Here is a 26,276-nt window from a genome sequence, read left to right as displayed (position 1 = left end):
TCCCTCACTGGTCAGCTCTTACTCATCCTTCAGGACTCAGTTTAAAACGTCTTCTCATCCGTGGACCCTTCGTCATTGTGCTCCCCTGAGTCAGTTGGCTCCCGCCCGCGGGTTCCCACGCACTGTTCTGGAGAACCACCGTCTGTGGTTTGCCTCCATGCCTCCCACCACGGGGTGAACTCCCCTGGGGTTGGGTGTGTGTCCAGGACCTAGCGTGGGATCTGATCCACGGCTGCTCTCAGTGCGTTGTTCACAGATGAACGGATAGTGAGCAGGAAGAAATGGTTGTTGAGTAAATAAATGCGTCTGCGTAAAGTAGGACCCGGGCCAGTGCGGGGAGGCAGCGTTCCTGTCTTTATGCCACTGTCACACTCATTTCTTCTGAGAAACCAAACATGGCTGTCTCGGGTTGGACGTGTACTAGCTTTAACGTATAAAAAGGGAAATATTTAAGACCGGTTTCCCATCCATGGTTCTGAACCAGAGGAACCACCGAGAAGGAAGACTGGACCCTCAGTAATTCAGCAGAAAGAACTTAAGCTTTATGTAGCAGTTCTAGAAGGAAACGAGTGGATTCACGGAATGTCAGAAATGAAATTGCAGAGAAAAAGATGAACCTGAGTCACGTGATTCAGTTTGATTGTTTTACTTGTGAAATTCTCTTGGTGCAGAGACACATACCAACTTTTAGGGAGTTGGGTCAGAGAGCAGAGCTGACTGCAGAATTTCCAACATTGCTGAATTAAGATGAAAACATCGTTTCGATCATTTAAAAATATGTGTTCAAATAATGATGATGATGATGATGATGATGATGAAAGCTCATTTGAGACATTTTACTCTTCAGAAGTCTAGGAAGGATTTTTAAATGTGCTATGGAGAACTTGAAAATACTATTAAATGTTAGAAACAAAGTCAAATACTAAAAAGATTGCTTTTTAAATTTAGGCTGATGATCTATCTTCTAATTTATTTTTTTATTATTATTATTAAGATTCTGGAATGTTTACTGAGGATTGCCTCTAATAACCCCTTAAATTTGAAACTTGGAATTTAAAAATATATATATAGTATATCATATATTTAGAAATGGGGTAGTGGTTAGTATTTAGCCTCACTAGGATTATAACTCAGATTTCTAGTCATCACAAGACTTTTTTCTTAACCAAGCATTTATTAACATTCATAACAGTTACGCAGCCTGAGAATGGCACTTGGGTATTCAAGACACATCTGCTTCAGATCTGTGGAGTGTGTCGTCACCACTGGGTTTTTCTTCATTTTATTTGTTTTTGCTTTATTGTCCACTAAATGCCTAATAAGCCTGTTAAAACTGCCCTGCATTTTGTGTCACTTGCAGGTACTGTGGTCTTTGGAACTGGGTCATTGGATTTCCGAGGAACCGTTCGAACTTTCTGACTCCTTCCCTGCAGCTCCTGTAAGTCAGACATTACTTTATGATGGAAATATAATTAATTTGGTATTCTCAGGAAAGTATTATGCTAATATTATGCTATAGACTCAAGTTTTTACTAAATCAAGAGCGATCGTGCCCATAACTGAAAAGACATATTCATAGAACTTAACGCTTTTTATCAATTTATTTGTGAGAACAAATGTGAGAACATTCTGCAAGAAGTTGTGAGGAATACATTCTCAAAAAATTTTAATTATAGAAGTCCTCAGGATTGAGAAAAATAGTAAATCCTCGAGAAAGTAGTATTATATCCTGTGTACAGCTTCAAAAGATAATGCTGTTGACTCTCGGTAGAGATAGAATTGATAGGTATAAAAATTGTGGGGTGCTGGCCTTACGGCGTGGTCTTTGTTTCGGCATTTTCCCAAACTCAGCTTCAACTTTACTGACTTATAAGTACTCCAAATGCTAATGGAGAAGTTCCAGGTTCTAATTTTTTTGAGGATTAAGTAATAATTTCGTAGGTAATTTCGCATTTACTTGGAAGCAGAAACTGGCTTTCATTTCCAAAAATATTTACTGGTTTCTAACGGTTTATTCTTTCGAAAGATTAATAAGTGAAAGATAAATGGTGATTTTTATCTGTGACCAGTATTCGTGTGTTTTTGGTTGTTTTGAGTATGTCATGTGACTATTATATGACAAGAAGTTGAACTCTGCCCCGAATCACTTTGATTCTCTAGGTTGTTGGGTTGTTTTGTTTTCATTTTTAATATTACTGTTTTGATTTTCTGTCAACTTCATAAATGTTTTCTTAAGGAGAGAAAAAATTCCTCTCAGCAAGACTTTGTTTGAAATTCCATGTAAGGAACTGAGGCGTAAAGTAAAAACACAAATGCCCCCTTTTCTCTGTCATAGGAGAATGTTTATAACCCTGAACAATACAGTATGGTTTATTCTTGAAATTCATTTAACCTGCATGCCCTGTGGTCTTTGAGATATCCTAGAAACTTTTGTTTCCTTCGGTACGGCTGTTGGATTTATAAACCCTTCTTACACGTATTAAGACAGGGAGCTTCTTGTGCTTGTCGAGAAGGCACGACTTGGTGGAGAAAGCTGACTTTCTGGCCCTTCCAATGTCCGTGAACTGACCCCAAACGCATAGCAATGTTAACTGTTCTGAAACTAAGCTGCGGGTGGGGGTGGGGTGGGCACGTAGGGGTAAAATAAATAAGAAAAAGGGAATGAAGGAACACGTGGTCGAACCGTAGAAGATGACAGGCTCGCGGTAAATGCCGGTTGCAGGTTTGGCTCTAAGCTTTTCCTAGCAGCTGACTCGAAAGTAAATGTGTGAGAAATCGCTTCTGAATTATAAAGCCTCACACAAATGCTTATTAGTGTTAATGGTACTATGAAAACTTCAGAGTTAAAACTCTAGGAATTTAAGGTCTTGCAGTCCTGGGCTTAAATTCACGTTCTCAAAGAAGAAAAGTTCTCTGTGCCTATATGAATATGCTATAAACATCAGATTTTGTTTTTGTACTTCAGAACACTTTTTTTTTTTTAAGTTTTCTGGTAGCCGTTTAAAAGAAATCTTACCAATACAAACTATTTTTTTCCTTAACTAACTTCGGGGGTGAGTCGAGCTCGAGTAGTAAGTAGAGCGTCGTACGTGCTTTAACTGGCAGGGTTTTCTCAGCCACCAACTGCAGCCTGTAACCTAGGACATATCTTAGCAGAAGCAGGAAAAGTCCTCATGTTAGACCAGTGCGTGAAAGAGAGCGGAGTCTCTTCATCACGAAATTAATTTCTTCATCAGTAAAAATCAGGATTTTCCTTGTCACGAGGCACTATCTGTTGTTTTGGAATCAAATTACAAAATCGTAAATATTATCGTAGAAGCTAATGTAGTCATCTCACCTAATAAGTTATATTTAATTACTAAAAATACCTTCATATTTAATAACCAGGCAGAAAAAAAAAGAAAAACATAGTACACTCTTTACATAAACTGAAAGAACAGATCCTGGAAATTTTCACCATAGAAACCTGAACTCTATATTTGAGCATTAACTTAAAACTAAGCTGGCAACACGTAGGTAAATATGCTGTTTTCGAAATGAAAACTTAAAGCACCTAGAGGAGAAGCAAAAATGCATTAACTATGTTTTTCCTTCTCCAAATATTAAACTGCCAATAACCACTTCTCCGAAAATCCCGGACTATGTAGTATATTTGTATGGCTTAGAGAATGTTTTCTTCCTTTTAATTAAGATAGCGATGCTGAATGCAGGACCTGTGGATATTTACACGATCTATAAACAGTGCTTAGCAGAAGCAGTTCCAGGGTTATCTCCGCCCTCCAGCCTCAGTGTTCTGTTTTCCAGTTATTTACTGATGAACTCGCGCGTAGCACTCCTGGCTGTGACAGCAACGTCTGTAAATCGTCAGTCTTTTTCGCAGGCTTAAATTCATGTTCGCAGAGTCACTCTACCAGGTCACAGGGGGAAGGTTCTGGCTGTGCTTTGGTCCGTCGAGGGAGGCAGGTGTGCGTGGTGACGTCTTCGGGGCCCTCCCTGGGGACGCCCGAGAGCAGGCTCTGAGGTGGCCGAGGGGCCGCACGCGGCCGTGTCTCGGAGCTCTGGGACACAGTCTATGCGGGCAGCCCCTCAGAAGTCCGCCGGCCGGATCATCATGGCTGTGGCCTTGAGCGAGTAGCCGGACCCCTTCCAATAGTACCACTTGATGCCGTTGAACTTGTTTGTGCTCTGCCTCTGTGGGTAGTACATCCCGTTGAGGTTGGAAGGGCCACAGGCATCGAACCACCAGCCTGTGGAAGCAAGACACAGAAGGGGTTAGGGACCAGGTGGCCCCACCTGTCTCACCGGGAGGTGGGGACACCAGCTAACCCACTGGTCACCCGCACATTCTAAGCCGGCGGCCCTCGTGAGCGGGGCCCTCCATGCTGGCCCGTGTTTTCACCAGCTTCCTCCCCGATTCTGGCTTGTGCGATGTGGAAGGCCAGGCATCCATGGCAGTGACAAAGAGGCCTCCCCCCAGTCCCGATTCGGGGGTCCAGCCACGGGGGGTGGGGAGGGTGGAAATGTCAGAACCGGAGCAGTCGGTGGCCGCTCCCGTCCACCCAGGATTCCTTCCCCATTCTGGCAGTGCGGGGTACGAAACCCACCAAAGAAATGCTTTTTGTTTAAAATACAACCCCCAGCTTTAAGTGCCCAGTGGAGCCAGATAAAAAGGGAATCTTAAAGCCCCAGACCCAGAACGGACATTCAGAGCTATAGTGGTGCTGTCACCAAGGTGCAGCCGGGGGACAGAGGGAGGGGCATGTGGCATGGCACACGGGGTGGGGGCACGTCCTTGTCCCACCTGATGGCAAGGCCTGGGGCCCTGGCCCAGGCAGGAGCCCGCCCGACGCCTGGGTCTGCAGTAGGGGCTCGGCTTCCATCCACATGGAGTGAGCTGAATAAATCTGAAAATGTCGTGTGGGGAGGGACATGCACAGTGTGCTGCCATTTACATAAAACTTTAAAATACAGAAAACAGCAGCAGACTGATTATTGACATCTCGTATGTAATAAATAAATAGCGTGAATGAACCTCACTTGTGATTAGCTTGGCCAGGTACTGGGGGAGTGGCCCTAATTGTCTTTGGACGTTATATTTCTTTAGAAAAATACTCTGACGCTACATTTATACGATGTTGTGTTACATTATCCAGTGCACTGCGGTCACTAGTTATTTCGTCCAAGTGCCTGAATTTTTTCCTCATGGTCACAGCTCCATGACCTGAGTTGATTCAGATCAATGTCAATTTGGTAAGATGTTTGTGTGTTTTATTCAGAATCCTTCAAATATTCAGGATCCTTCAAATATTCAGGAACGTTCCAGATTTGTAGATCTGTCCATTCTGGAGCCAGTCCTGACTTCGTGTGCTCACTGTCCTGCAGACATCTAGCTGGCCATGAGGCCAGCTGATCCGTGGCCAGACCCTGCGTCGGAGGCCGAGCCCCCCAGGTGGGAGGGGGACCGCCTGTCCCGGGGGCCGCGGTCCTCCCCAGCCCCTGTCCACCTCCACTCTCAGCCCTAAGTCTTGATTCGAGTAAATGAACATGTCGTTCCCCCGGTTATTAACGTGCCTCTGTTCTCGCGAGCGAACAGCTGGGCTCAGTATGGGACTGACAGGCCGGAAAGAAGGGCTGGATACATTCGGTCCCCTCGCCCCTCGCCTTTCCCCCTTTTTGTTTGCTTTAGAAAGGATTATCATGGCAGGACGAGGGCGACGGGGCAGCTTTCCACATCGATATACTAGCTTTCTCCCGTTGATATAATTACCGAATGATTATGTCTAATAAGGAAGACCTGTGTTGCAAACTTATATTTTTACATATAAATGTATTATCTAAGGAACCAAAGGATTGATTTTTGTAACAGAGCCTAATTCTCTCAGTATTAATTTAAGGACATGAAAGTTTCTGAATTTCAAATTATTTTCATAAATAAATCCTTCCGACTGTAAACAATTCTTAACTGAAGTGCAAACACGCGATAAGCTTGGGTCTTTTCCGTGGTTTTGCAGTACCTTTTGTTTATAAAGTATTGACTGCCCCGGCCCTTATTGAGGGTGTCCTGGGTGTGTAATGAATGACTGTCCAGCAGTCCCGCCAGCGGCCTGCACTGATGAGCCCGCCAGCTGCCCACGTGCCTTCGCGGTCACCATGCCACTGGCAGAGCTCTCATTTCTGTTCTAAATCTTTCGGTGATTTTAAGAACTAACTAGACAGTGTTTCTCAGATGTATTTTCGTCTCAGGTACCGTTAACTGGGTCCAGCTGTTTCATGTTTAAGCTTTTAGGAACCGGAAAGCGTTTCCTAGCAGCTGGTTCCTACACTGCAGAGCCATCTCGCCACTTTGAGGGGCGGTGGCAACGGGCATGGCTCCTGGGCATGTTTCCTTTTTTTAAAAAAGCAGTCTGACATGAAAGGCAAAAAACAAGAAGAGCCTGAAAATAAAGGCCGTGATTTAAAGCGGACAGTCATTCATTTTAATTGGAGCACCAAAGAGGCAGGCTATTTAACTAGTTTCTGCGTCTTTTATATTTGCTATAAGTGGACCCTTCAAAAAAGGTGACTGAAAGTTCCTTGTTGAGTAATAAATTATTAATTGGAAACATTTCTGTAGTAAGGGAACTACATCACTGTTTTGGTTGACATTTGGAATATTTAGCCTTTTTACTAAAGCAAAATGAAGTTTAGCCTCGTCTGACATCTGATAGCAAGCACAAATTCGAGGGCTTGCTGAATGTCACATGCCCCCTTCCTGCCAGGGGCAGGCCCCGAAGAGACACAGCTGGCCTGCTGACAATTCCAGCTCAACATCGCATTCCTGCTTAGAACTCAACAGCCTGAAAAAGTGAAAAACAAATCTCACTCTACCGAGCAAGCATGTCTATTTATGAAGTGTGGACACTGTCACCCATCGCAGGCAGAAGCCCAAATAGCCAGCCTTTCACTCTATCAGATTCTTCCTCGCCAATATAAACAGGAAGAGAGAGTCGTCTCACCTCCTGTGAGCATTTGCGAGCACTTGCAAATGCATTTGTCGTTGTCTGCATCCTTTGTGCTAAAATCATTTCCTGGTTGGCTTATGCTGCTTATTTTGCCGGCTGTCCCTGTAAGTCCTTTAAGGTGAATCCTGTAAACATGCAAAGGGGGGAGAAAAAGAGTGTTAATTGTCTCAGGCTATTGATTTGCCGTAGTGGAAAATTTTTCACAATGAAGGATTCCATTCTACAGAAAGTTAGCGCAGTGGTGTGTATGCTCTGGACAAAACAGTTGTGCACTGCTATAAACAGGAACCAGCTTATCATCAGACCCTGGGCAGAGAGGAAGGTTTCCACGAGACCTTCGGCGCGGATCACTCGCACACGCTTCAGCGGGGACTTTGGGCCTATAGTTTATTTTCCTGCCGCTTTCAGATAAACAGACAAGGGGAAATAGCACGCGGGGAGCCTCTCCCCAGGTCCGCAGGCACCATCCCCGTGGAAATGAGCATCTTGAGATGCCAAACGTTCTTTCCGTGGTGGGGGCGAGCAGGCCGGCGGGCAGCGAGGAAGGATTGCTGGATTCGGAGCAGAAATCCACAGAACGGCTGCTTTGCCTTGTCTCTGTGCCGCATGGCAGTAAACCCCCTAGACACTGGGAAAGGAGTAAACGTACTATTAAGTTAGACACTGGACAGTGGCCCACACGTTTAGAAGTCCGGCTTGCACCCGTGACCGTGTGCCAGCGAGGAAGGCAAGGCGAAGGTATGCGAGAGAGCCCGTTGGCAGGCAGGTGGGCCCCGTGTGGCTGAGAGCAGGGCTTCATGTGACGCCGTGTGGCCGTGCAGAACGTGACACCACAGTGTCGGTGCGTGGACATCGAGACATCCCATCCTGGGGGCCCTGCAGCGTCCGAGGGAGAACAGTACTTTCAGCCGCCCAGAACGCTGCTCCTCTCTGGAACACCTGCTCACAGTTGCTGGCCCCTACCTTGGGAACAATGCAGTCCCCGAGAATTCACGTTGGAACCGAGGGCGGGGAGGAGAGGAGCCGGTTCCCAGGGCACTGACTCTGCCAGGCACTCTGACGGGTGTGGGATTCAGCCCGCACCAGCCCAAGAGGCAGGCGTTACCTTCGTTTTCACATGTGAAGTGGTTGAGGTTCAGACATAGGAGCTCATCCAAAGTCACACCGTGCACCTGGCCGAGCCCGGGTCGGCCGGGATGCGTCTCGCTGCGCATTCAGGGTGCCAGCCTGGCGCACAGCGTCCCCCCGGCGATAGTGACGGGTTACTGAGAAGTGGATGCGAGAGCTGGCCACGGAGCACGTGAGACGCGGTTCCGTAAAGCACCGGTCCTAAGTCACTTCCGTGCTGATGGATTAGACTTCAAACTGTTTTTAATGTTACAGCTCTAGAAAGTTCATCATGAGGCATTGAGTGAATTTCTGCCTTTCTGTGTTATCCTCCTGCTTGGAGCCTACCCCAGGCCCCCAGCACGGCCCTAAGTGCCCGCTGTGAAGCGTGCGCGTAAGCGCTGCTCGTCACCGCTGGGAGCTTGAAAGGCACGGGCTTTCTTCCAGGCTCTCCTCGGCCGTCACAGGTGGCGGCACTGCACGTGCTTCCCCTCCTTGTCCTTTTCCCTCTCCCGTCTCCTTTGAGCGAACTCAGTTCTCAGGGACTCCTTAGATTTCCCCGCAGGCGAGCGGAACACCCTGCTAGAACGGGTGTGTGCTTTTCGATCCTTCGATTGTATTGAAAGTTGCTTTCTTTTAAAATTCGAGTGTTCTTGAAACTGCTGTCATTTGGTATCAGTTGCTTTTGAGGAACAGCAGTGGAGGCAGAGGTGATGACAACGTTTAATGATTAAATCTCAGTGTTTGCATAGAACTGCCAGAACGTTCGTGAAAAGTGACCGATTTTTAAGGTTTAAGGTACAAATAGTTTTAGTTTTAGTAAAAAGAACCACATTCTACCGATTCCTTGTACCGTGTATTTTCCAGGTTTCCAACATTTGGGGAACATTTCTTTAGGATAAAACAACTGAGCTGCTATATACGGTTGATATTCTGAAGCATCTGTAGTTATTCCAAGTCTTAGTCACATAATAGCCCTCTTATCATATTGATATGTTTTATTAGGATAATAATTCTTTTTTCAGTGTAATATCTGTCTTATACTGCCAAGTAAATTAAACTGAGCTTTAAACGAATGTGTACTTTTTTAAAATGGCACATCCAAAGAATGATTACATTTCGAAAGAAATATCCGTTAAGAACCATCTCAGATTAAAATATTTTTATAATGTCAGCATACAAGGGTAATGACCCATTTTGTAAAATCTTCTTATATAAACAGTCTAATCCTTAATTTTTGTATTTCTTTTTTCCTTTTTTTTCTAAAATTCCTCTGTTGTAGATTCATAACTGTTGCCAGTTGGAAAAATATTTAGCTTGGAGGTAAAACAATGACCAGCCACTTGTGTCTGAAACTTCATTGAAGTTTTGATCCCTCTGGGGTCCTTTTGGAGCTGCAGTGGGGCCCAGACACCTCTGTTTCCCTCATCTGCCTTGCAGCTTCTCTGGGAGGGCTCTGCTCTGTCTGTGACGAGGACTTACGGACTATATCTCTGACTTGTTAGAAGCCCTGTTAGTGTCTACTGTATGTTATCTGTTTTCAAAACATGCTTCTGAATTTCGATCCACTGTTTGTTTACAAAGCAGGATGCAGTGGACATCATCCAGTTTTCAGGTACTTGCCCAGGCCAGCCGACTGCCAGCCCCTTTCTCTGTGCTGTCCATCGTGACCCTCCCCAAGGAGCCAGCTCAAGGACCTTGAGATTGCGTTTAGATCTCAAACTATTCAGATCTTGGAATTCCTGTTGAGCAGAGGGTCTGAGCTGGGCGCTCGTGAGGTTGAGATGGGGCCGTAGGCCAATGGCGCCTCATCTGTGTTTCTCACGTCAGGGTGGGCCTTTCTGCACTCACCGCCAGTCTGTGCTCCGTAGACCCCTGCCGGCCATGTCGGCGCCTGAGCCGTGCCACCGTGCCCCGTGAGGCCCGTTCCCGTGGGGCCAGCCGGCACAGTATCTCCCACCTCGCTCCTCCCTGTCACACGGGCACTTCGGGGTTCCTCTCTAGATAACAGCACACACTTGTGCCTCTCTGTAAGTGCCTGATGGTGCTGGGGCATCGGGGTCCTGGTCTCTCGGTCCCTTTGCTGCTGTCTCGTGGCGTGTGGGAGCCAGGAAGTCACTCTGGGCCAGGGTCACTGCCTGTGCTTTCTTCGGAGCGGCCACCATTGGTGCTGCCAGGGGGCGGGGGTGCGTGCTAAGGAAGCGGAGAGCTGGCTCTTTCCATAACAGGGAGCAGAGGCATCAACTGACCAGCCACCCTCCCTCCCCCAATTCTGGCACCTCGAAACCCGGCAGCGCACCCTGACTTTGGGAAAAAATATAACAACTGAATGTGTCTAAACGGCAAACGTAAAGATTTGACTGTTAAACTTTGTGGAAGGAAACGGTGTATCCATCTGTGTTGATACAGTCCTGACGTCTTAAGTAGGGACACAGCACCCACGCATTCCGCAAGTAGTTGTCAAATGCCCCTTACCTGCCAGGCAGGGTCCATCTGTGCTTCGAGGATAAAGAGCAAACACAACAGACAAAACACTATTCTTGTGAAGCGTCTCGTATTGTTAAAACCAAAGTCAGAACTTTAAAACTAGAGAAACTTACCTGAAGGCAGCAAAGAACTCTTAAGACTTCAACAGGACATTTTTTCCATTTAAGGCAGTCTAAGAGTGCTTAATACAGTGGGGTTTTCACTTTGTGGAATAATCACCCAAAACGTGCTTTAACTTTTGTCAGTCACACGATGTCTCCTTACCTGTAGTTGAGTTCTTCACCGGAGAGAGAGAAGTGCTCATACAGCGAGTGAGCCTCGTTCCCTTCCCAGTCCGTGAGCCGTATTTTAAGCATGTAGCGTTTCTGATTAGTCACTTGGGAAACAAACTCATTTCCCAGCCAGTATTCACCAGAAGGGTTCCCAAACCCCTGCAAGCCAAGTTGTAAAGTTCAGTTACTGCATTTATTTTTTTTTTTCTTCGTGTATTTGAAATCAATAATCCCCATCAATTTAGAATGGAATGGCTATCAAAAATTCAGCAGAAATTCCTTCCCATACTGTGAAAATGGCGGGGTGGGGGGGGGCGGTCTTCCGTATGAGAAAGTAGAGCTTTAAAAGGTCAATTTTAAGAAGTAAGCTGCTACTGGAAGAAAATTAATGTTAGAATAATTAGAACGACTTGGGGAACTGTGAACAGAAACACCAGCACAGACGGCCAAGCTTATAGACGTGCGAAGCGCTACGGAGCAGCCAGCTCGCCGTCAGCTGCCAGACCCGCCACCGTTAAAGGTCAGCCCAGCGCCCACTTCGGCTTTGATGTGCGGTTGACATTACATGGACCGGACTGTTCTATAGTGGAGAGACTGAAATAGCTGTTCAAAAGAACCCTTCGGTTAAAAGAGAAAAGTCCTAAGTCACTGGTTAGTTTGGGATTTTAAGCGAAGGTTCTGCAGATCTCGAAAGATACTTTTCACAAAGAAAATTACTTTCAGATGGTTGAATGAATATTCATACCACTTTATATTCTTTCCAAGTCTTCTGAAAATCAACACTGCCATCTCCACGTCGCTGGATGACTGTCCACCCGCCTCCAGCAGTTTCCATGTCGCAGTAAGCCTGCCAGGGAGAAGCACACGGTTACTGCTGCCTCGGGTCCCAGTGGGAAAAGCAAGGTGAAGGCGGGGCGTGCGCCCACAGGGCTCTTCGGGGCAGATCTCCATGGTCTTCCGAGAAACAGATGGTTTTAAATCGACAGATAGCCATGAACTGAAAATGATGAAAAATGAACAGGCACATAACACGACGTCTTGCTCGTCGTCATCATCTGTTCTAGGCTAAAGCCCCACCCCCGTGGCTGAGCCAAAGACGCCGCTCCTCGGAGGTTCAGTGGGAAGGACACGGCTCGGCAGGCGGACCCCAGACCGCTCCTCCCCACCCCACAGAGTCCATCGACCTGCGTTCACAGCCCTGCACACACGTGTGGCAGTCACCCGTCCCTGTCGACCCTGCGGGCAGCTATGTAAAAGGGACACTCCCGTGGGGCATCCAGACTCCTGCCGTGGCGTGGCATGGCGTGCCGTGCCGTGGGGCTGTCAGGCGGCCCTCCCTGTGCGGCCCCGGCCCGGTTTCCCGGCTCAGCCCTCAGCACAAGGGCCCCGGGGCCCCGCGCACCCCGCGCTGCTTCTCTCCCAGCTCCTATTCTGCCGTCGAGCTGGCTTTAAACTTTGCGTTTAAACTTTGTTCAGGAACACGGAATTCTTTCTTGGACTAAGAGCATGCACGCTCAATTTCAACTCTGCTGGAGGTTTATTATGAAATTAAAAACCCCTGAAAATAAGATTACATAAATAGTTGTAAATAACGAGATTATAGTAGAACGAAAACGTTTTCCAGGAAGTTAAGATGAATTTCCCTGTAGCGTAGAAGGCAGTGACTGTGAACGTCAAGGTTCAGAACCAATTAGAAATAGTCTTCCTTTGTTCTTGTCCATGGTCTTTTCGGGAGTCACGGAGAACATTCTGGCAGAGTGACTTTAACCGCGAACTACTCCGCACTTGAGTTAAAACCCTGGAGAACGAGCGCTAAGAGGCCGGAGGACGGGCTGCTCGTCCGTTCAGGTGCTCGCGGGCGGACCCCCTCCTCCACCCAGGGCTCCCCCACTATGGGCCGCCTGGCCATGCCTCCCCCCGCCCCCAGGGTCCTCGCGTTTGGGAACACAAGATCCATTACAGAAAATTACATTCGTTAATAAACTACTTTCCCCCTTTAAAATTAATCAGACATGTAAAGTTGATCCACGTCAGGTGACCCGTCACCGTCCCCCAGGGACAGCACCACCACCATCGTGAACGGGCACCGTGCTGGGCACAGCACGTGCATTATCCAACCTCACGGCCGCTCCGTGGTGATACGTAATTCCGCACTTTTGAAAGGAGAGATTTAGTAAAGTTAGATTAATTTGATCTGTCATTCAGCTACTAAGTGGAATATAGGATTTGAATAAGCTGTCTTTAATCCCTAATTCTGTAATGTTTTTCTACCACGCTCTGCTGCCAAGAACAGAGAAACCCAGCGCTTCTATTACTAGGCCAGAAGTCCCTCAACACGGCTCCAAGTTGAAATCAGTTCACAAATAATACTTTTCTCATTTGCCTGTGGTCCACGAAGTGGTCAGCATGGCTCACGTCCATCATGTCCTTTTAAAAACCCATTTGGTAAACTAGCTGAATAAGCTGCATTGGTCTGGGAAGCCGTGTTCGTATGAGAGCTTAATTCCCCCGGATCCTAAATGGCATCCCAACGGGTGGGCAGAACTGATCTGGTCCTCAGTGAGCCTGTCCTTGCTCCAAGGACATGTGATTCTTTGATGTCAAAATCACCGTTATGAAGTCACTGGTATTTAAATCAGAGTCCAGACTCCGAATGGCTGAGGTTTACTGCTAGTGTGTAAATGGCCGGACCCATACCATTCTCTAACCCCACGAGGAGCAATGATGAGGTTATGAGAACATTTTCTAAATATTACTTTGTCCAGATTTTAAAAAGAGGGAGAGAGGGCGAGAGTTTATGAAAACCGAAATAGTCTGGTTAATCGGGTGCTGAAACGTTCAGAGAGTTCAGAATGAGTTATCCCCATAGCCAGAAGTACTGAGAGAAAACGATGCAGCCGACGACAGCAGAATCGGAAAAGCCAATATCCTCAGCAAACGCCGCAGCCCTCCCTGCTCAGGTCGCAGCGGTGCTGAGGGCAGTCGGGCCTGTGACTGGCGTGCCATCGCGCGGTTCAGCGGCCTGCTCTCTTGGCTACAGCTTGATGTCTCCCAGCAAGTAATGCTTGACCTAAAGGCTGTGCTTCAGCTCTGAGACTTCAGAGAATGACCGATTAAACAGCAGAGACAAACACGAACATGAGGAAAGAGGTATCCCGTGAAACGAGGGAAGGAAGGGGACTTACGTCTCTAACTAGCAGGGGCCTCACGAGCGCGTCCCGTGAATGCCGCCTTGCAGTGTCTGCCTTGTACAAAAACCCTATGACGTTTTCAAAACTAAAGTTGATATATTTAGGCCCTTTTGGAGAAGATCTGTTGAGCATGCTTTTCCTGAATTAGATGAAACAGGGCAATGGGCAGTCACAGTGACCTTCCTCCCCCCGGGTCCGACTGTGAATTACGGAGTCTCAAGTCTGGAAGAAGAGCTGGGGGCGCCTCAGCCTGGACCGTTTATTCAGAGATGAGAAACTCGAGGTCAGAGGGACGCTGTTCTCTGCGGGGGGCGTGGGTCATTTTCACTGCAGATGTTGAAAAGCAATGTAAATCCTAACGGCTCCAGCCCCGACCTGACACGCAGATCGTCCCAGAGTCCTGTGCTGTTCTGTCTTCCTGCAGAACGTTTCTCTGGGGCCATTAGGTCGCTATCGGGCACTGGGGTGGGGACATCGCGCTACGTCAGAAAAGCACTTATACAGCAGCAGGGTGGCACTGCACAGCTGGCGATCGTCCCAGATTTGTATCAGCAGCACGCACACGCCAGTCATATCCCCTGTCCTCCCGCCACTCCAGACCCCACTGTCCCTGCGCCAGGAAGCGACCGACGTCTGGTAGCAGACCGTAGCCCACGGGGAGTGGCCGTGGGATCCCGGAGTGTTCATCGCTCCCTCATCTACGACAGACCGGGTGTTTCTCTGCCCGAATGCACTGCGAGGGCGCTGGGCACGTTAACTGGTTTTCCAGGTTGATTTAAAGCAGCGCGAATGAATTCGATTTTTTTGGAGAGTACTGTCTTGAATAACACATTTGTCTTAAATGCATAATCAAGCTGTATGTTACTGTTTCAAATCCCACGTCTCTAAACCCTTATGTTTTTAGTGTTTCCTCATTGCTGTGCTGAAGGTCATACTGAATCAAGGTGGTCATACTTCCAGGTGTCTCTAAAATTTCCATTTTGATACAGTATCAGGTGCCTTTTCTATAAGTGTTTATATTCAGTGTGTAGCTGCTTTTACAGTTAGATGCAAACATTTATAGACATTCGATATATGCAGTCACACAATATTTAGATAATGGTCCTCTTATAATATCATCCTGCCTTAATCAAACCTCTAAGAGCAGCCACATTGAAATATTCTCCGGGGAAGTGATTTTTTTTGTCTCATCTGCAGCTCAGTGTTCCTGGGGGTCCCTGACAGCCTTGTAGCAAGTCGACAAGGTCAGAACTTTCCATAGTGCCCTAGGTGCTCCTGGCCTTCTGCAGCAGGCTGGCATTGCACTGGTGGCCCGAGGCACTGTGGGTGAAGCTGCCGGTGCCCTGGGGCCTCTAGTCTCAGTCACATGCTTGCAACGGGGTGGGGGTGAGGCGGGGGGCGGGGAGGGGAGCCACTTGCAGTAAAATGTTCATTCTATTCAACCTCTGCTGCCAGGCGCGTGTGTTTCTGCTGTGTGATGGACGGGAAACGTGATCGATCCCGTCGCACCCCGGTGTAGGTGTGAGCAGAGTAAGCCTTATAGAGGGGACGGAAGACCACGGTTACTTGCCGTAACGATCGAAAGACAAAGTATGGTTATTTGAACTCTGGTGCTGGAAGGTACTTTCTTTAAAATTAAGAAATGAACCTCACGCTTCAAGCAAGGCAGCTGACAGTGTGTGACTGCGCCCAGGGCGAGGAGCGCGGGACAGGTGGGCAGGCCAGCGTCCCCACGTTGGTGGCAGGTGGCAAGTGCCACCTGTGCCCTGCACGGAGCTGGGACCTGCGGCCCAGGCGGATGTGTGGCACTTGGGGCCACCGGCCGGAGTGGGCTGCCGGCCACACCAGGAGCGAAGCGGGGACACAGACGTCTCACCTTGGTCTCCTGCGTGGAATTGGGGAAGGTCAGCGTGTAGACGCCGCTGGTGGCGAGGCCCGACTTGAACGCTTCGGCGCAGTCCCTGAAAACGATCTGCTCGTCCTTGGCCGCGAGGGAGTGCTTAGCTGCTTTAAAAAGAAATAGGAGAGCTTTGAGGTGGCGTCCGTGAAAAGATACAGGTGACTGTTTTGTGATACGCTCCTTTGGGGAGCTGTATTACATTTGAAGTATTTACCTATATTTCATCCGGGAGACCTACCCACGCGTTGGTCCCTAGACTGGGTGGTGTGGGTGTCACAGGTGGACAGGGGGACGGAAGCCTGTCTGCCATTCTCTCGGCTCTTTTCTCCTGCCAGGGTCTGGGCTATGTGATTTTCTCTACTTTGGCTCATCAAAGCCAACACCCCACACCGTCTTGGTCCCTCCAGACGATGTCAGATGATTATCTTTCCTTTTTTATGAAGCTGAAAAAAATGTGCTTTGTCTAAAGTATAAGAGTAAGACTCTGGTTGGAAGGCACCCATTGCAAACTGGCAGCCCCGTGTGAAACCTGCCACTTAGCATCACGATTGTGCTACTGTGTTGGTCTGTTTCCTTGTTTCAGTGTTTCTATTAAAGTTGGGGTAACTGCACGACTCAAGATTGAGAACCCGTATCTTAGGGCATGACACATATCTCAGCACGATCCATCTATAAAGTGTATCTGGGTCAAAGACTGCAAGCTGAGAGGACATTATGAGATAAACCCTAGTGAGAACTAGACCCAATCTGTTTAAGAGAAGCCTTAACTAAAAATGCCACAATGATCGTATGTCACATCTCTGACCAATGCCCGAGGATGCGGCCCTTCTCCCTGCCAGTATAAGGAGAGTGGGAAGCTAGAACGAGAGTAGAGAAGGCACAAGATATTTCAGGATGTGGCGGAGTAGGGAGCCAGACTTTCTTGAGTGCCAGTTTTACGCTATTTAAAGTATTATTTCATCTTTGCAAAATTTTTCCCACTTAAGAAATTAACTTGCCCAGCCTCATCTGTGTAATCGATGGAATTAACTCAAAGTAGGCTCTTTGACACCCATGAATCAAAAGTATGTTAAGGGGTGTTTTGCCTCAGAATAATTAATGAGTATAACCATCCCCCTCCCCTCCCCTCCCTCCTCTTTTTTAATCGGTTCTATATTGAGACCCTATAAAGCTTTCATATCAAATAACGTAAGAGAAATAGTGCCTCCTTCTGAAAGATGATAGTGTTTAGACTTTCGAGAGTTCCACTGACTGAGGACGATTAGAACTGAACTTCAGACAGCCTGCACAGAGCAGAGCACTCACAGCTCGACGTGGAAAGCATGGTCAGCAGACTGTGGACGGTCTCCATCAGGTCCTGCTGCTGCTTCTGCAGGGCAGAGTTATTCACCGTGGCGGTCACCAGCTGTTTCTCTAGTTCTTCAATGATGGAATTTTGCTTGGAGACCAACACCTGCAGCTGGTCTTTCTCTTCTTTTATGGACTGAAGTTGAACGACGTGTTTGTCTTCCATGTCTAGAACTTTCTTTTCTAGGAAACTTGGAGAGGGAAGTTGTTCGTTAGTAAAGGGAGCTCCAAGCACCGTCAAGGCCAAGTGCTTGACGAACATCTAATCACCCTTATACAAATGTTTATGTTTTGTGTTTTTTAATTCCTGCTTCTCCAAGGCACCCCATTAAGATGGTAGAAGAGTTGTAAAGTAAAAGATGTTGCCACAGCCCTGAAGAATCTCTCAGGCGTGCTGAGAAGCCTAGCTAGGTCGCTGTGACGTAGATGCGACATGGATAGGAGCAGAAAATACCCCGGTGAGAATGCGAAGTCCTCAGTAGAAGTTACCATGTGGGGTGTGTTTGAAGAGCACGGTTTCACTAGAGGGGACCGGGGGCCATAAGAAGGCATCCTCAGTGCCGGAGCACACACGGGCGAGTGGCAGGACCCCGGCCGGGCACCTCACCTTCTCGCAGGGCAACCTGTGTTACCTGGACAGGCTGTCCACTCACAGGGTCTCAGGTGCATATCTGAGTGAAATCTACCTATAGAAATAAATCTCTGTCTAAAATGGAGGCATCCGGTTAGATCTCTGAGCCCCTTCTAGTTCAGATAATCTAAGCCTGTCGTGCCTTTTGGGGGCAGTAAAACTTTCTGAATCGTTAACCCTGCAAACAGCGTTACTCAGCCAGGAACAGACTACCCATGAAAGGTCTAACCTTTAAGCATTCACAATCAATATTAATAATTATTATTAGAAATTCAGTTGCAGGTCTTAAATTTATCCTAGCCCCCTGGTCACTGTCAGTCAGTTAGGACAGTTAAGTATATTGTTGGTGTACCAAGTCCATAAACGATCAGTTACTGTAACAGCCATTCGCATTAGACTTTCATCAGTTTTATCATATCTGTTTTCAACTGTCATTAATATTTTTCTCAATATCAGCTAACTTATATTTTAACTTGTAAATCATTTTCATTAATGTAAATACCAAGATGACTTACCATAAGCAGAAGGTAACCTAAAAATAAATGCATCAAGCTTTTCCGTCTCATACTTAGAATTATTTCTAGGGCCGTCAGGCAATTTGCCTTAAAATCTCTCCAACAACGCTCGCCTTAAACAACCAACATAAAACATACGGACATTTTTAAATCACTGCTTTCAAAACGATGTTGCTGAAGTTTGTTACCCAACTGCGTTCTGTTTTTAATATTTATTTATGAGGAGGCATCAGAGAAAGATGTGTGAACACTCAGGGAGAGAGATTTTTTTAAAAAAAAAAAAACAACTTATTTCTCCCCAAACTCTATAAGTAAAGCTGTAGAGGGCAGTCACCCCCTGATCTAACAGATCGTCTTCAGGTTAAATACAAGCACGTATTACAGACGTAAGCCCAGAATCAGGACTTCCCAGATGACACCAGCTCAGAGTGGCACCCGTAGTGGGCACGGAGCGCCGAGCACTGCCAGTAAAGCCTCAAGGGGTCTCGGGGATCACTTCTGGAGCAAAATGTAGACCGAGACCCCTGACTGGCTTGTAAGATCAAGTGAGTGCATTGCAGTCAGCATTTCTTTAATGAAAGGAAACTAAATACAGTTAAGCCTTGAACAACATGGGTTTGAACTCTGGGTCCATTTACATGGGTTTGAACTGCAGGTCTTGCACCCCAACCGCCCCACCCCCATGTTGTTCAAGGGTCAAATGTAAATGGGAACAAACAGATACGAATAGAGTGTAAATTCGCAGCAAGAACTTGGCGCACTGTGGCAAACCCCGTGGCCAGCAGTGAGAGGTGGCAGAGGAAAGGACGCGGGGCCTCGGGAAGCACGTGCGTCGTCAGAAGCTTCGCTCATGAGATGATCGATTTGGTCATCGCCATAAATGCTGTAACTTTATATTCACGCAATTCACGGCCAGTTGAGAAGTGCGGGGAAAGACCAAGGCCGAACCCTGAGTTTTTATTGCCTCTCTTCAGAAGGGGACAGTGACAATAGTAGCACTTCCCAGTACCAGCCATCACTATGCCAATGATCACAGCTTCACTGAACTGGTACAGATAGTCCCTAAATTACTTATTTGTTCTGAAAGAAGAAAAAAAAACGGTAACATAAAAAAATACATAGTAACTTACAGCTTCAGCTGGCGAATCTGAAAGTGCCGTAGTGGCAGTTTTCAGAAAAACGGTCACCCTAATAAGTGCTTCGTCGTCACTCGAAACTATTCCATAAAGAAAGCAGTTGCACTTTGAGAGAATAATGGAAGGTAATTTAAAATTTGTCAAATCGTGCACCACACTCACATATTTGTGCAATGATGTTCTTGCACGTGAAATCTTAATCTTGTCAACGCTTGAGGCACCTGAAAACACAGTCTGCCGAATTTACCGAAAGATGAAGAATCATCAGCACAATTTTCTTATTATTTATTTACTGTCGTTGATGAAAAAACCTTATTATTGTCATTTTGATTCCTGTTTGTGAAAAAAGGGAATGTGATTTCTGCAGCTGCTATAAAGATGATTCTTCCTGCGGTTATGGATTTGCTACATGTGGTTTTTATGATAAGGCAGCTGTTAAAAGTTGTATCTTTCAGTGTCTGTACTGTGGCAGGTCATTCAGAAACAGCTCTGAGCTAGATGTTTGCAGTCCAGGGTCTGGAGCGCTACTGTTCAAAGTCACATAAAATTTTAGTTGATTAGTTACGTTTGACAAGGTGGTTTTATGGAGAGAGTGTGATGTTTAAATTTTATGTCGTACAAAACTGGACTTGAATGATTGGAAAAGTATATCATTGGTCATCATAGATTAAATTGGGGGAAAATGTGTAGCATTTAAGTGAAAACATGTGAAGGATTATATAAGCAAGAATAATCAAGAAATAAGCAAGCTTCAGCGTGGGACCACTATTTTGTACATTATAAAGCTTTAACATACAAAAAAATTTCACCAAATCATGGATGGTCAAAAAATGTAGTGAATGTTGATTTTATTTTAAAGTAGTTCAGGCTGACTGTATGACAGGTTTGCTTCTGGTAAGTGAGAATATTAAGCAGCGTGTCTGAACTCAGGAGTAGGATTCACACTTTTTTAGGCAAAAGGCAATATGAATTGACAAATATTTACAAAGATGATTATTTGAGTGATATAGATGACTGACTTAACTGAGAATTTTAGCATCGTGGCATACTACATCAGAAACCTAAAGAGTGGACAGTATTCACTACTACAGCATGTTCAACAAACTAGACATCTCCTAGGTTTCTCACAGGCATTACTGGCAAGCGACAAAAGTTGTTGTCACCCAGGTCCCGTATGTCCCCAACATGATGGCAGCATGTCAAGGAGAGCACCATTAAATAAGACCCTTTTGACAAAATGACATTAGAGAGATTGTCATATCTTAGTTATTGGTCTCAATATTTATTTATTACTTTGCAAAAGAGAAAAATTGAAATATGAAAGAAAAATACTTAGATTAAAAATCCATTTGCTTTTTCAAATCATAAATTAATAATGAGTTAAAATTGGTACCCAAAGAGCAGAAAGAATTATTTCAGCTTAGTTCTCGATTAGCAGAAAATAATGATGATAAGACAGTAAGTTTATAGTCATTTTTGGTTGAGTAAAGAATAATTTAATCGAAATTATTTCATTGTGAAACAGAAAGAGTATGTTGTTGTTTAACCTTTCTCCGTATCATGTGTGTGTCTTGATTAGAAATAATCAAGTATGTGAATACAATCGTCTTTCTGTCCTCAGCTGGAATTAACCTCTGAAAATCATCCCTGTCCATCACCTATAATTTTTGTGTTTGTGTTGGTTTTCTTGAGATTTTTCTACATTTTATTTAAATATTACTACAGTCATGTTTAATATTAACTTTTGTTTTTACTTAGCATGCGTTTTAGGCGTAGGTACTTCATTATGAAACGATGCAAGTGTAGTTTTCCTGCCGTAGACCGCTTTGCATTAGAAAACACTAAGTTCCCAGAGAAAAGAAACTTGGCAGAGTGAGTGTTAAAACGCCGAGGCCAAGTACCGCGGCGTTATTTTCTCATAGACTAACGTGCATAACACTGAGACGGGCGTGGAGGGTCACGGGAAGAGAACCTTTAGGGGGACAGGGCGAAAGCAAAATCCAGGACTGCGCTAGCAGCTGCATGCCACGCCAGTCTCCAGACCCTCTCCCCACCTTCCCCTCAGAGATTCTGATCCCTGTGCAGCACACGGTGAGAAACCTGTCATCTTGGAAGCCAGCTTATGATGAACAGTCACATGAAATCGGCTTTTATATCTAGAAAGTGTGCGATACTGGATTACAATTTTTTTTTTTTTTTGCTCTTTTTATTACCTGTTCTTATCTTGCAATTTGTTTATTTCGCTGGTCTGATCCAAAATCTGTTTTTCCAATTTGTTTGTAGAAAGGGAATGTTCCAGAAGCTGAAGTTCAAGTCTTGTTGTCTGATTTAATACCTAAATGTAACAAAACAAAATTCCTATTTATCATTTTTAAAATTAGATGTAACTTCCTTTTAATTAAGTTATCTAAATTATAGGAAAACATAACTAAGGTATTATTTATTTACCCAAGTATCTTATTTTGGCGTATTTTCCATTATCAGAAAAGTCTTGACTTCCTGGATTAAATCAGACTGTGTTTAAATGTTTTTTTTCACCACGTCTTTATTTTGGAAAGTGTTTAATAGTTCTGGACAATGGTATTTGTGTCCAGTATTATGATGTTATTTTTCTTGTTTTGCCATGTTTTGTCATATCGTTTCATACAGTGAGACAAGTGGGAGTATAAAATGGTCATATTCAACATATCAGAGATTGTTGATAAATGACAAAAGGTTTCGCCTCTGCTCAAAACAAAATCCTGTTCTCACACGTGTCAGCAGACGACGTGGTTACAAGTCACACGCCTCTGCTAAACAGCTCATTTTAGCCTAGCTCTTCCTATTCGTATTCACTTTAGCCTTTTTTTTTTCTTTCCCATTCCTCTTCTTTAAAAAATCGTGTCAACCGATTAGGAAACAGTAACACGTCAGTGTCACGTGGGAGCTCGGTGTGGCTTTGAGGGCCGCGTGCAGTGTCTCTGTCCCCACTGTGTTCCAGCAACCTTAAGGAAGAATTCTTTCGGTTTGGCGGCCTCTTACCCGGAAGAATCCATTACTCACATCCTCTGTGCCACAGCTATTCAGGATGTGATGTCACGTGTAAGTGTAAGGCAGAATGTTGCGCAGGAGTGAGGGTCTTTGAAAGAAGCATTGTTTGCTCGGGGTGTGTGTCATTCACTAAAGGCTTGGCCGAGGCCTGTTGTGGCTGGATGCGTTCATACCTGGACACACTTCTGTGGATGAACAAAGGCACTGGCCAGCGCGACGGCTGGGTTAATATTAACACTTGGAATACAAATCGACCCACATCTCTGTCGGTTATTGCTGAAAGGGGCTGGAACCCCGAGTCTCTAGCTCCCAAGGGCTCTAACCTGAGCACAGTGGGGGAGAGGCCGGGAGGATGGCGCACAGACCCCGACCACCCAGAGGGCCAGCTGCATTGCCTGCCCCTCACAAAGGCCTCCAGCTGCAGGTGACTGTCCCCAGTTCCGGGTCGGTGTTGTCTGTTGTCTCTACGCTCTGATCTCTGACCTCCAACCGTTGTTCGGTTTAACAGCCTCTGACAGGCCAGGAGAATCTTGCTTCTGATCAGAAGTTTTCATGTTTGGATTTAAACCTATTAAACACAGTAGCTGTTCAGCAAATGCCGGAAGCAGATCAGAAACAAAATCCCTTGATGTCCTCGCTTAGGTTCAGCCGTTTTAATGTTTAATAGGACATGACAGGCTGTTGTCTCTTCAGCCATCTTCCTTTTTCCTCTTCTCCTGGATCATGCGATACCTAGTTTCACAGCAGATTTTTTAATCATGTGACCCAAAACTCATTAAATGCGAGTAAGACTTACACAGGGTGGAGCGAAGGTTTCCATCATTTTAACGCATCATACTTTTTTTTATTACTGTGATCTGAAAATATAAGAAATGTACTTCCAGAGCATCTTTTGGACGAGCCTGATCGCCCACCGGTTTCACTATGAAAAGGTGGGGGATGTGACTTTAGCGTCACTCATTTATTTTCGTAATTGACTACAGATATATCGATACATTTACTTTTAAATTTTTATGTGTTTTCATTTTTAGCATTTATTACCTCTTGGGATTACAATTTTCAGTACCTTATTGTGATCCACTGTGTAAAAATTTATATTTTTCCTAAACTGTTCTAATACTGTGAGAAAATTTGGTAAGCAAATGATATCTTATTCTGTCCTCAGATAAAGGTCTTTTATTCTTCTCGGGCCTCCCTGCTGTTTTCGCCGCCTTGTCCAGCAGTGCTCGGGGAGACGTGACACGGCACCTGGACCTCCTAGACGTGGTCACGTCACAGGCGGAGGGCTTGTGGTCTCCCTGACCGACCCCTGGCTGATGTCTGTTTTTAACCGAAGTAGCAAATCAGAATAATACATCGTGGGGATTGTTTAACAATTAAATCTACCTTTTTTTTTTTAATCCTTAGCATTCTTTGTTATCTCAGAGCAGGAAGATATGAGCTTTATTAGCCGGGGCTGGGGACCAGCGAGCCGATTCCCCAGGGCAGAGGCCCGAACTTGGAGCACCCCTGTACATTCCTCCAGCAGTGCTTTTTCCAGCTGGACGATTCTTCTTGGGTCACATGTTGCGTGTCATTTAGCAGACTCTGGATGAATTTTTTAATGTTTCGCTGTTTTAATGTCTCGCAGTTATTCTTTTAATGTTTTCATATTTCATAGTCTTCTTTCCTATTACCCAGTAGCTCATAGAATCTTAAAGCTTAAAGGGAATTTAGCAATCAGTCCTCCACTCGAGTTTACATTCAGAGCTGCTGAGGCCCAGGGTAGCTGACTGCCTTGCTCAGGTTCCTTGACCCAGTTAAGGGCGAGACTAGAACCGTCATGGAACTCAGGGCCCTTGGCTCATAGTTAAGCTCCCTCTGTGCTGCAGCTGCTGCCGCCGACTGTTCTGTTTGCTTCGTTCTCTGTAAAGTCATAGACCAGATCGTGTAAGCTCATGCCGCGAACTGTCTTAACGGCTCTTTGAGATGCAGGTTTTCTCTTAAGAGTTAGATTTAAGGACAGTTTCCAGCCCTCTGCCCAGTGCTTTCCACCTCTCCGTGCATCACAAAGTTATGGACTTAGAAAGGACAAGGACAATGCAGAGTCCAGAAAATACCGGTGCGGCAGAGGGGCATTTATCTTGTCGTCAAGTGTGAATAAGATGAACACGATCTGAATGCCCTTAGTAGACTAAATATAATTTAACCTCAGCACGAAAAATGAAAAAATATATTTACCTATTATAAATTCCTGTCTAGCCACAAGTTCTTAAATTATCGGTCCACCCCGTTTTTCCTGCTGTACTTGACCTTTCTTTGCCATTCCTTCCTTGGAAACGTGCAGCATGATTTTGCAACGGGATTTACCTGGCGGCCTGTGCTCTGTTTCGTTACTCACTTGGGCTTCGACGTCGGTCAGCTTCCGAGTCTGCGCCGCTGTCTGGTTGAGCAGGCTCGTCCCGATCTCGATCATGACGGCCGTCTGGTTCTGCACCGCGTTCTGCTGCATCTCCACCATCTCCTTCTTCATGTTGTCCTGGATGTAATTCTCCAGCTGGAAAAGGACACGTACCAGAGAGACAGCCGTCAGATGGCGGGGACCCTTATCCCTAAATGTTGCCCCTCCCTTTAAAAACAGTCGACTGCAAGACCCGGACCTTGCTCTTATTTGGAAATGTTTCTGTTTTTTGTTTTGATCACTATCAGTAAGGTACAGTGTGATCTGGCAGCTTAGCAACATCATGAGCGGGAGACACGCGGAGCCCCGCCTGCGGGGAGCAGGGGCGCTCTGAGGCCGCGGGGGGCGGATGGCGGGCAGCGGGAGGACGCGGGGTGCGCCAGGAGGATGCGGGGTGCAGCTGGGCCCCATCCCTCCCCCATGCCGCCGCTCTGCCTGCGTCGCCGGGGAAACGACCGTGGCCGCGAGAAGCGCCCCCCGTTTCCACCACGGCCGGCGCTGGGGTTCCCGGCTCTAGAAGACCCCACGAGCGAGCGGAAGGCACGCGCCCGGGCTTGCGGACCCCGGCGGCTGCCCTCCGGTCCACGCCGCCCCGCGCCACACCTGCCGGCTTCACCTGGCGCAGGAGCGGCCTTCGCGGTTCCGTCGTGCTAACCCTGCACCGGGGCGTTCGCCGTCACTCCACGTGCCGGTCGAGGTGTCCCCCCCACCCCCGCCCACCCTAAGGCGAGCTGAGGCGCGGGGGCGGAGCGCGGACTGCGCCCTGGGGCGGGGGGGACATAGCCGTCCCGGCCACCGGCGCCCTCGCTGGCGCTAGTCGCGGGCCGGCCGGGGGCCTGGGAGAGCCCGGGCCCGGACGCTGGCCTCGCGCTCACAGCCTTCGGCCGTAGGGACGCTGCCCGACCGCGGGGTCCCGGAGTCCTCGTTTCTGACTGGTCAGAGGGGAGCTTTAAGGATTCATCGAGCTATGTTTTTAAAGTCGTTGTGCGTCCGTAGCTTTGGTGCTTCCTTTATTCTTTGTTCTCATAAGGACCCCGCGCTGGGGGCCACGGTCCCGCGCTGGGGCCAGACTCTGAGCGCACCGGACAGAAACCCTGTCGTTTTTTGTTTTTGTTTTCATTTAATTGAACAATTAAAGGTTGATTATGAAATTGCTTGTGGTGCCGTTTTTTAAATGCAGGAACCGTTCGCAGAGCCAGGCGTCAAACATAGTTCCTCC

General features: G+C 46.6%; 2 protein-coding genes across 30 annotated transcripts in view; one reads left to right on the top strand and one right to left on the bottom strand.

The window, feature by feature from the left end:
- Positions 1–26,276, top strand: part of MCPH1 (microcephalin 1) — a 195,763-nt gene that overhangs the window by 77,950 nt on the left and 91,537 nt on the right. For 27 of the 28 annotated variants that reach the window (XM_039877268.1, XM_039877289.1, XM_039877275.1 and 24 more), the window contains one exon: positions 1,361–1,438. In XM_039877268.1, coding sequence (XP_039733202.1) covers positions 1,361–1,438 — 78 coding nt within the window. Of the gene's footprint in view, positions 1–1,360; positions 1,439–11,632; positions 11,690–26,276 lie in introns of those variants that run through there. The other variant, XM_039877277.1, reaches the window with a different exon arrangement.
- ANGPT2 (angiopoietin 2) overlaps positions 2,971–26,276 on the bottom strand; it is a 49,741-nt gene continuing 26,435 nt past the window's right edge. Inside the window, exons 2-9 of one of the 2 annotated variants that reach the window (XM_039877294.1) lie at positions 24,998–25,153; positions 21,801–21,922; positions 17,264–17,496; positions 15,935–16,062; positions 11,613–11,714; positions 10,860–11,026; positions 6,996–7,126; positions 2,971–4,247 (exon numbers count right to left, since the gene is read on the bottom strand). In XM_039877294.1, coding sequence (XP_039733228.1) covers positions 4,087–4,247; positions 6,996–7,126; positions 10,860–11,026; positions 11,613–11,714; positions 15,935–16,062; positions 17,264–17,496; positions 21,801–21,922; positions 24,998–25,153 — 1,200 coding nt within the window. In that variant the 3' untranslated portion in view covers positions 2,971–4,086. Of the gene's footprint in view, positions 4,248–6,995; positions 7,127–10,859; positions 11,027–11,612; positions 11,715–15,934; positions 16,066–17,263; positions 17,497–21,800; positions 21,923–24,997; positions 25,154–26,276 lie in introns of both variants that reach the window. The other variant, XM_039877293.1, reaches the window with a different exon arrangement.

Source organism: Pteropus medius, unplaced genomic scaffold, assembly GCF_902729225.1.
Source record: "Pteropus medius unplaced genomic scaffold, Ma_sr-lr_union100, whole genome shotgun sequence".
Taxonomy (NCBI): Eukaryota; Metazoa; Chordata; class Mammalia; order Chiroptera; family Pteropodidae; genus Pteropus; species Pteropus medius.
The sequence above is the reverse complement of the archived record's forward strand: the minus strand, read 5'-3'. Positions and strand labels throughout refer to the sequence as shown.